The sequence below is a fragment of the Octopus bimaculoides genome, chromosome 27 (genome assembly GCF_046866305.1).
Source record: "Octopus bimaculoides isolate indiv1 chromosome 27, ASM4686630v1, whole genome shotgun sequence".
Classification (NCBI taxonomy): domain Eukaryota; kingdom Metazoa; phylum Mollusca; class Cephalopoda; order Octopoda; family Octopodidae; genus Octopus; species Octopus bimaculoides.
The window spans coordinates 14734612-14745515 of record NC_142954.1 but is presented as its reverse complement, the minus strand read 5'-3'; the positions used below and the strand labels follow the sequence as shown (position 1 = coordinate 14745515).

Genomic DNA, 10904 nt, shown 5'->3' with positions numbered 1-10904 from the left:
CCATGAATGTCCCCCCTTTCTCTAGTTCCTTTTGTGTTGATCTACGCCACGAGTTCTTAGGCCTACCCCTCTTTCTATATCCATCCGGATTCCACTGTAAAGCACTTTTTGCTGCATTTTGGTGTGTCCTTTCTAACTGTGCTACCAATCCACTTCCACTTAAATATTTGCTCTGTAATCGAAACTCGATTCGTTCTTTGCCATAGCTCCATATTGTTTATGTGTTCGGGCCATCTAATTTTAAGTATACTACGCAAGCATCTGTTGATGAATGATTGTATTTGCTTATTTGACTTAACTGTTGTTCGCCATGTCTCAGCCCCATACAATAACACCGCTTTTACGTTAGTGTTAAAAATTCTTATTTTGTTCTTTATTGAAATTACACTTGCGCTCCATACTTTTTTTAACAGGTGGAAAGCGGTCCTTGCCTTACATATTCTCGTCTTAATATCTTCGTCGGTGCCGCCTGAGAACGTTATCTTACTACCTAAATACGTAAACTTGGCTACATCCTCTAGTTCACCGGTTTCTAGTTTAATACGTTCACTGTTTTCTTCATTAACGCACATAATTTTTGATTATGAAAAAAAAAAAAATTGTGTGTGATTTAAAGGCAATTTAGCTGTTATTGTTAGCACATCTCACGACCATCTGCTACCTTTCTCGTTTTTCTTTTTTTTCTTTGTCACTCTGACATGAAGAGGTTTCTCAATATTCTTTCACCCCATAAACACATTTTATGGAATGATGATGCACCCAAAGGTGGCCCACTGCGGGGATTTAAGCAAAGAATTCGGACCGTCCATATTATAAACTCTGATTTTTTTAAAAAATCAGAAAAAGAGTGGAAATGGGGGAAGAGAAAGCTTCAAAAAATTTTTTTTACATTGATTTTTTTTTTTTTTTCATAATCATATGAATTCCTGTGTGTAGAACAAAACTTAGCAAAAGTTTTCTGAAAATTCCAAAAAATAAAAAAAGCTACGAGTGGTTACATAGAGTGTTTAGATTCTGCCATTTGCAAAATAGGCACAAAACAAGATTCTTCCATAGACAAGGCCACACATCTTGAGGGTGGGTGGTGATGACCGATTCCCTCCAACATTCAACTGATGAATGGCAAAGAAAACTTGCAAAATAGTTGGGTTTATTTTTATGACTATTTCAAATAAATATTCTAGCAGACTGAGTTTACTTGATACACCCTTTGTGTGTGTGTGTGTGTGTGTGTGTGTGTTTGGTTTTGTAAACAAAACTTAATACATATAGGCTTATAGAAATACATATGCACATGCAGCGTTACCGGTCTCCTGTTTACCCTCACCCACCACCCCTCCACCCTGCCTCTCCGATGCACCATTGTCTGAGCCTTTCAGTGACTCCAGTCCGATCCCTCCACTTTGCACATCTTCCCCAATCTATCCCTCCCCTCCTTCAAAGGAGCCCACAAGCTACGTGACCTCCTGGTCCACAGTTTCTTCCCTAACCCCACCTCTCAACCTGGCTCACTCCCCTGCTCCCGCACTTGTCCCTACCTCTCCAACATCACCATCCTCACAGGCACCCATCATCGTCCCTATCATATCACTGACTCCTTCAACTGCACTTCTAACAATGCCATTTACTGCATCCCCTGCTCTTTCTGCCCTTCTCTGTACATCGGTCAAATGGGACGCTGCTTGGCTGACCAGTTCGCGGAACACCTCCGAGACATCAGACTCGGCAATGACACACCAGTCTCGCACCATTTCCGCTCTACCAGTCACTCATTACCACACCTGTCTGTGTTCAGATTGTCTTTGTCTTTGCACAGGGGCTATTCGGACTCCTGCCTTCACCATGAACAGGAATCAATCTTCTCTTTTCGCCACATGGGATCAACTCCCCTCCTCTCACACCTACTTCCTCTCTTCACTCCCACCCACCTCTCCTATCTTGCCCTGACACTGACTTTCTTCACTTCTACCTACCTCCTCCCTCCATCCACACCCCACTATCCCTATCCATTCCAATCCCACATACTCCACCCCTACCACCACACCACCCTGCACACACACTAACAACTTCCCAGCACCCACACCATCATCTACACACCTACACATGCACACACCCACACGTCAAGATCACTAGCCCCAATCCACATGCACACACTTATACGCTCTCACATACACATCCACACGCACCTTCGTTTTAGGATCACCACTACTTTATTATCTCCCCTTCCTAGCCCTCCTGTCTGACCATATCCATCCAGCCATCGCCATGATCGACCGCTAGCCACTAAAGCTTTTTTTATTCTGTTTATTTTCGCGTGTTCCTTTCTGTTGAAGAGCGTAGGTTCGAAACGTAAAAGACTTTCTCACCTTCCCAAGCATTAAACTAATACACCTGTCTTCGTCTTTTGTTGTTTTTTAAATTCCATATATATACTTTTACTTGTTTCAGTCATTTGACTGCGGCTATGCTGGAGCACCGCCTTTAGTCGAGCATATCGACCCCAGGACTTATTCTTTGTAAGCCTAGTACTTATTCTACCGCTCCCTTTTGCCGAACCGGTTGTCAAGCGATGATGGGGGGGGGGGGGACAAACACAGATACACAAATATATATATATATATATATATATATATATATCATAATATCTTACGTTTAAGATGATTCCCATGCTTTCCCTGATGAGGTTACAATTTTAATATCAAAGATCCCTATGGATCACACAGGTTGTAATCCTTTGAAACATATGTAGGAATAAAGTATGCAATTATAACATGCGTTTTCTCCATTCCTTAAATATACTCAAATACCCAAAATTTCAAGGAGTTCCTGCCTTAAAAACAGGAACTAAACCACATTTATTTTGTGCTCTTTGCTACATTGGTTTCTATTAACCCATTTATTCTATCAGAAGAATTTTTATTCATTAAGATAGAAGAAATACACATAATTATATATATATATATATATATATATATACAACGGGCTTCTTTCAGTTTCTGTCTACCAAATCCACTCACAAGGCTTTCGTCGGCCCGAGGCTATTATTAGAAGACATTTGGCTAAGGTGCCACGCTTTGGGACTGAACCTGAAACCAGGTGGTTGGAAAGCAAGCTACTTACCACACAGCCACTCCAAATACTAATAAATATATAGCATTATATAGGAACGAGAAAATTTTTTTTGGCCCGTTCGCCAGACTACTGTTAATTTTCTGTCGTATTTGTCAGTATTATTATTAGTTTTAACTCCTCTTTCTAGCAGGTAGGCGCCTTATGTGCTGTTATCTTTAATATTTATATAATGTTTAAGATAAAAAAATGGAGAAATCGACAGATATCAATTTATTAACATATCAAATTCGTACAACCTACAATTGTTTCTATATCCAATTCAAATATTTAAATTAAAAATGCATTTTGAATATATTGAGTTGGTTAAAAATTGATATAAAAAATAATCACATCTCAATCGAGAAGCTAACATTTTAGCATTTCACCGATATACAGGATAAAACCGGGGAACTTGGATGTCAACATCCCTTCAAGAGGTATCTACATCCTCACAAGTATAGATATATATATATATATATATATATACACACACACATATATTATTGTTTGCGTTTAAGTTATATATAAAAACAAATTGATATTAAACTGAATGACTACTCAATACTTTTTAATAAAGTACACACACACACACACACATATATATTATACATACATCCACATATACACATAACTGTTATTATCAAAACTGAATAAGAAAGAATTTTAATGTTTAGATAAAAGATTTGTAAACATCTGATCATTGAAATAAAAGAAAACTATCAGAAAAGTTATTCATATTAATCTTTTTTCATGGAGAAGTTAAATTATTATTTTATTATGAAATAAACAATCGTATATATATGGCATTCTTTCAATATAGATATTTTATCGAAAGAATGCCATACAATACATATATATATATACATATACATATATATATGTATAATACTGTATACTTTTGATTAATGTACTCACTTTATCGAGAAATACGAGTGCAGCTTTCTTCCGAATTATACGAATCTTAAATAACACACATATAACGGAACTTCAACCTTTATAAAAGTTGTGAAACTTTTCCTAAGCCATATTTAGAAGAACGGAATAGAAATGGACAAACATAGATGTCTGTGTCGACTCAACAGCTACGTGAGTGTATATGGGTGATGAATGTATAAAGCGAAAAGCCAAATGGCACCAGAGGAAGAAGAAAGATTAAATAGAAAGAAATCGGTTTACATACAGAGGTTGATCTGGTGCGATTGCTTCGGTGAGGGGTCGCAGGTCAAACTGCCAGCCGAGGAAATCACACGTACAAGGTCCAGTTCCGAGACAACTTTCGGCTCTCGAAGGGTTTATTTTAAGGACGGCAACATAATATACACACAATAATAAACTCCGCAGCACTTTTTTATCGTCCATCGTCGTTGCCTTCCACTTGTATTTATTTAAATACATACATATATATATACACAAATATGTTTATATGTAATCACAGTCGACGGCATAAACACGAAGTTTTGAAACCCTTTTCGCCATTGCGCATGCGTTGATTGCTTCGCTAAATAAGTGAAGCTCTGGAAGTGGGGTGGTGATGGGGGGGGCGACATGACGGGGGAGGTTCGTGGAGATTTTTTTTTTAATTTTCGGTTTTAAAATGTGGATGGTTCGATTCTGTCATTCGTTTCTCTTTAGGATTTTCAAATAACTTTTGGCAAGACTTCCGCCCGTCCCCCCCCCAAACCACCCTTTTAAAAATATTTTTTTTCGACCCCCCCCCCACCTTTTCAGCTACGGGGAATACGAATCTGGAAAAAAAATTGGCAAAAATCGACATTTCTAAACAACCAATTCTTACACGAACTCCTTTTCGCACATATTTTTTTAATAATTCTAAACAAAATCGTCGCTTTCCGTAAACTTTAAAAATTTTTTCACTTATACGTGTGGGGAGGGGGGAAGGGAGCTTCAGAAGTCGACGTGCAGCGGAGGAATTGCTTGGAACTGGACCTAGTGATTTCTTTGGCTGGAAGTTTGATTTACGACCCCTCGCCGAATCAGTCGCACCAGATAACTCTGTATGTACACCAATAGTTTTATTTCTCTCACAAACTTGTTTCTCTCTGTTTAATGTTTCTTCTTTTTCTGATGCCATTTGACTTTTCGCTTTATACATCCATCACCCATATACACTCGCGTAGTGAGTGAGTATGTGATATATAGGCACACACAAGCTGTTGAGTCTACACAGACATATATGTTTGTCCATTTTTATTCCGTCGTTGGAATGGGCGTGCGAGACAGAAAGTGTGGTGTGTATGTGAAGTTGCTTTGTTGGTATGTGTGAAGAGATAGAGAGAGAACAATAATGCTGGTGTGTGCGTGTGTGTGATTGAGTGAGAAGGAGAGAGAGAGAGATAACTGAATTTTTTTTATTTACTGTTTGTATTGAGTGAATGTGTGAATGACTGACAGAGAAAAAGAGAGAGAGAGAGGTTGTTATGTATGCGTTAATGGCTTCAGTGACACACATACAAACACGTACGTACACCTATTGCATACGTTTTTGCATACATGTTCATGAGGGAGAGAGAGAGAGAGAAGGAATGTTTTTTTGTTTTTGCTTGTTGTTATACATAGCAGACCGTTACATAACCATACATGCAAACAACAATCAAAAACAAAAAAAAACATACCTTCTCTCTCTCTCTCTCTCCCCTCACACGCACATGAATATATATGCAAAAAAACGTATGCAATAGGTGTACGTACGTATGTGTTTGCGTGTGTGTCACTGAAGCCATTCACACATACATACATATATACATACATACATCATAACACCCCCTCTCTCTCTTTTCTGTCAATCACTCATGACAAAAAGTAAATAAAAAAAAAACTTCAGGTATCTCACTCAATCACACACACCAGCACCATTGCTCTCTCTGTCTCTTCACACACACTAACAAAACAACTTCACATACACACCATACTTTCTGTCTCGCACACCCCATCAAACACATACCCCCACGTCATCTCCTCCGCTTAACGCCGACTTCATAAGATACTCCCCTGTTCTAATTGCTCTCTCTCTCTCTCTCTCTCTCTCTCATTTACGCCGACTTCAAAAGGTAAAGTCCCCTCTTCCCCCCACATAAGTAAAAACTTTTTACGGAAAGCAACGATCTTGTTCAGAAACATAAATAAACCCACGTGCTTTAAGAAGTGATGTAAACTGTTCTCAAAACGAAAGATCGCCTTTTTACATATGTACTTCAAATGGCCTGGAAGTCGATTGGGGATGAGTTTCAACAAAAATCCCAAACTGGCCGGCTTTGTTTCTTGGCGATAAAATTTCAGAGAAATTTCCCAAGGTAAAAAGAGGTATTATAAAAAAGTTATTGCCATGAACTTGGGGCTCCTACCCAAACAAATGCGCTGCCCATCTTATAAAACTATACTGAGCAAAATTTACAAAGTGAAGCTGGCCGGATGATGTCACTCAGAACACCGGTTTCAGTGCAACAAGAAAAATTCTAAGAAGTCTGAGAAAAACCAAAAACTAAATACCAAAAGGAACTTGATTTGGCCATAGCAATTTGTCTGGCAAAAAGTTAAAATAAAGTGCTCATTTTTTTGTTTGTTTGTTTGTTTTACAACTGAATGTGTTGGAAATTTCCAAAGTTTTTTTTTTTTTTCTACAAAATGAAACTTGAAAGGCATTTACAAAAAATATGAGTACCGAAATAACAGCCAAATCTTCAACAAACTCTCTTGACACACACCCACACACATCTGTATGTGATGCCCATACAACACAAATTCGTTGAAAATATCAAAGAAATTTCATGTTACATACCATTGGAATTTTCGGGGAATAAACCTTGGAATTATGTTTTCAACATTGTATTCCAGGATCCTTGTATTCCATTTCAAAATTTTGCAAGGTGACAGAAAATGAAACAATATGAGTGCGCATGCACAATACCTGAAAGGTAAATCAGTTGACCCAACAAAACAAAAAAAATGAAATAAAAAAAAAGGATCACTTTCCTGTAACTTCTACATAGTATTCGCAATAAAATAATGGAAAAAAAAATATGTGATCAATCAAATCATCTTTCTGCAAAGATTTATATCAGAAATTTTTTGAGATAAAACTGTGTATGAGAGAACATCGTTTACTAACCAAATTATGTTATTAAATTAAATTATTACTAACAGGCACAAGAGTGGCAGTGTGGTAAGTAATGGTTCTGAGTTCAGTCCCACTGCGTAGCACCTTGGGCAAGTGTCTTCTACTATAGCTTCGGGCTGACCAAAGCCTTGTGAATGGATTTGGTAGACGGAAACTGAAAGAAGCCTGTCATATATAGATATATATGTAGTGGATTTGATCCTCAATCGCCAAATTTCACTTAACAGTTTAACAGCACTTTTCTCATGCTAAAACAATAGTTTTTCAGTGAGTGACAGCAGTTACATTTGCCAGATGCTTTTGCTAAGCAGAATAATGTTGTTGCCACTTCACCCTTCTGACCTCTTCGAGGCCACTGAAAGCTAGAATTTTACATATATAGGGAGAATTCACAAAAAAACCCCAAAAGATGAAGACAGGTGGTGTAGACAACAAACAGATGTATTAGTTTAACGCTTGGAAGTAAAAAAGTCTTTAATGTTTCGAGCCTACGCTCTTCCACAGAAAGAAACAGATAGAGAAAATAAAGAGAGAGAAAATATTGGCCACATTCGGATAGTGCTTTTTACGTGCCACTGGCACAGGTACCACAACTACAATTTTCATTTTGATGTTGATGTACTTGACTCAATAGGTCTCTTCAAGCACAGCAGGTCACCCTACAATCCAAGGTACTGGGGCTGGTTATGCGAAACTGGTGTAGGATACAGCCGTGAACTCACTTTATTTGCCGGGTCTTCGCAGTCACAGCGTATTTCCAGAGGTTTTGGTCTTTTGTCATTGCCTCTGTGAGGCCCAGCGTTCAAAGGTCATGCTTCACCACCTGATCCCATGTCTTCCTGGGTCTACCTCTACCCCGGATTCCTTCAACTGTTTGGGAGTGGCACTTCTTCACACAGCTCTCCTCATCCATCCATAGTACATGACCATACCAACACAAACGTCTCTCTTGCACACCACATCCGATGCTTCTTAGGTCCAACATTTCTCTCAGGGTGCTTACACTCTGTCATCTGTACACACTGATATTACACATCCAGCGGATCATGCTAGCTTCACTTCTTTCTAGCCTACGCATGTCCTCCACAGTCACGAACCATGCTTCACTTCCGTGAAGCATGGCAGTTCGCACACATGCATTGTACAATCTACCTTTCGCTCTGAGTGAAAGGCCCTTTGTCACCAGTAGGGGTAGAAGCTTTCGAAACTTTTCCCAGGCTATTCTTATTCTAGTGGCAACACTCTTTGAGCATCCACCCCCACTACTAATTTGGTCACCTAGGTCGCGGAAGCTATCAACTACTTCTAGTTTCTCCTCCTGGAGTGTGACGGAATCTGTTTTCTGGGCATTTGTGGTGTTTATTGCCCCTGTGCATCTGCCACTCACGAAAGGTATCTTCTCAGTTAATCTTCCTTTGATGTTGCTGCACCTCTTATGTGTCCGTAGCTTACACTGGGTACTGCCATAAATATCTGTGTGTGTATGATATGTGTAATTATATGTATGTGTGTATAATATGTATGTAATATACATATATATGTATGTATATGCATGTCTGGCTGGTTACACAAACACAAAACAGTGAGGCGGTGTCAGTGGTGAATGTGTATGAAGTCACTCAATGGAACTAATTAAATCATAGCAGTTGAAATGTTACGTGCTGTTCTTGTAGTTTGTTGTTGTGGATCAAACAACATTTCAGATACTCAGCAAACCATATATATATAAATGGCTACCTCTGATGAGCTCAGGCTTACATAATTGGGAAGTTACCCAACACTCTGTTGAACTTCTACTGCGAAACCGATTGGTAAGATCAGCTGTCATGGATATATAATACTATAAATTTCGATTAATGTGTGTATACATATCTATCTATCTATCTATCTATTATTGTGTCTGGGGTGAGTCAGTCTGTTTTAATACCTTATTAATTAACACACTCACCAGTTCGATTTCCACGTATTTACTTGTATTTTTTCTTAAATTTTTGTTGCTTCTTGCAACCACTTCAATAGTCATTGACGACTATTGAAGAAGTTGCAAGAAGCAACGAAAATTTTAGAAAAACGAAATAATAAATGGGTGGAAATTGAACCAGTGAGTGTGTTAATTAATAAGGCGTCGGAGTAGCTGTGTGGTAAGTAGCTTGCTTACGAACCGCATAGTTCTGGGTTCAGTCTCACTGCGTGGCACCTAGCCTCAGGCCCACCAAAGCCTTTTGAGTGGATTTGGTAGATGGAAACTGAAAGAAGCCCGTCGTATATATGTATATATATATATATATATGTATGTGTGTGTATATGTTTGTGTGTCTGTGTTTGTCCCCCCAACATCGCTTGACAACTGGTGCTGGTGTGTTTACGTCCCCGTAACTTAGCAGTTTGGCAAAAGGGACTGATAGAATAAGTACTAGGCTTACAAAGGATAAATCTTGGGGCTGGTTCGCTCGACTAAAGGCGGTGCTCCAGCATGGCCACAGTCAAATGACTGAAACAAGTAAAAGAGTAAGGCGTTAAAACAGAATAACTCTCCCTAGATACAATAAATTATGCTTCAACACACGAATTCATGTAAAGAATCTTGAAAACCAAATACAAAAATGAATATGTATGTATTCGATATGTGACCAAGTGTATTGGATATATTGTTTAATAAACCATATTGATCAGATATCTCCTTTGAGTTATCTATACAAGCCTTGTCTGTTTGAGGCTTACTGCATTTACCATGACCAATGTCTCTCTCTCTCTCTCACACACACACAGTGACTCAAGGACTGAAAGTGTCGTTTTCGTGCATTCGTAAGTGCCAACACAAAACTCACAGTTTTGATAATAATAATCCTTTCTATAGGCCTGAAATTTGGGTGAGGGGACTAGTCGATTACATCACCCTTAGTGTTCTGCTGGTACTTATTTCATTGACACCAAAAGGATGAAAGGCAAAGTCGACCTCTGTGGAATTTGAACTCAGAATGTAAAGACAGATGAAATGCTGCTAAGCATATTTCCCGGCATGCTAACGATTCTGCTGGCTTGCCACCTTAATAATAATAATCCTTTCTACTAAAGGTACAAGGCTTTAAATTTGGGGGAGAGGACAAGTCGATTACATTGATTGACCCCAGTATTTCACTAGTATTTAATTTATCAACCCCGAAAGGATGAAAGGTGAAGTTGACCTTGACGGAATTTGAACTCAGAACAAATGAAATGCTTAGCAGTATTTCACCCGTCGGGGTGAAATACTGCTAAGCATTTCATCCAAGAGATGTGGCCTGAGCATCCTGATTGGCAAAAGGTGCTACGGTAACCATGTAATTTATATCCGTTGTCAGGGTTGAGCCATCAGTGACTAAACCGGCAACCCCACCCAGCTCGTCTGGGTTTCCTGCGGTACTAAAAATAAGAGCTGTCAAAGCAATGGCACAGGCTGTTGTCGTCCCTCACACATGCCTGGAGAGTGGGCATCGAAATGATCTCTGATAGACTGAATATTCAGCAGCTCCTGTAATCCCCATATGGACCCTATTCCAGAACGGCTTCTCTGAAGATGAAGTTTGTGTGGCTGGTCTTTGTATGTTTCCAGCTTTTCTAGAATCTTATCATTTGCAAGGCGGCGAACTGGCAGAATCGTTAGCATGCCGGGCGAAAT

At 39.0% G+C, this 10904-nt stretch overlaps 2 protein-coding genes across 4 annotated transcripts in view; one reads left to right on the top strand and one right to left on the bottom strand.

Annotated features, from left to right (window-relative positions):
• The window catches only part of LOC106873057 (uncharacterized), a 30668-nt gene extending 26032 nt beyond the window's left edge, over positions 1-4636 (bottom strand). Inside the window, exon 1 of the mRNA XM_089343459.1 lies at positions 4292-4636. Within this exon, the coding sequence (XP_089199585.1) occupies positions 4292-4506 (215 nt within the window). The 5' untranslated portion in view covers positions 4507-4636. The remainder of the gene's footprint in view (positions 1-4291) is intronic.
• A 205-nt stretch (positions 4637-4841) lies between these two features.
• Positions 4842-10904, top strand: part of LOC106869117 (uncharacterized) — a 378018-nt gene continuing 371955 nt past the window's right edge. For 2 of the 3 annotated variants that reach the window (XR_008266910.2, XR_008266909.2), the window contains exon 1: positions 4853-5126. The gene's annotated coding sequence lies outside the window, so the exon portion shown is untranslated. Of the gene's footprint in view, positions 5127-10904 lie in introns of all 3 variants that reach the window. The other variant, XM_089343460.1, reaches the window with a different exon arrangement.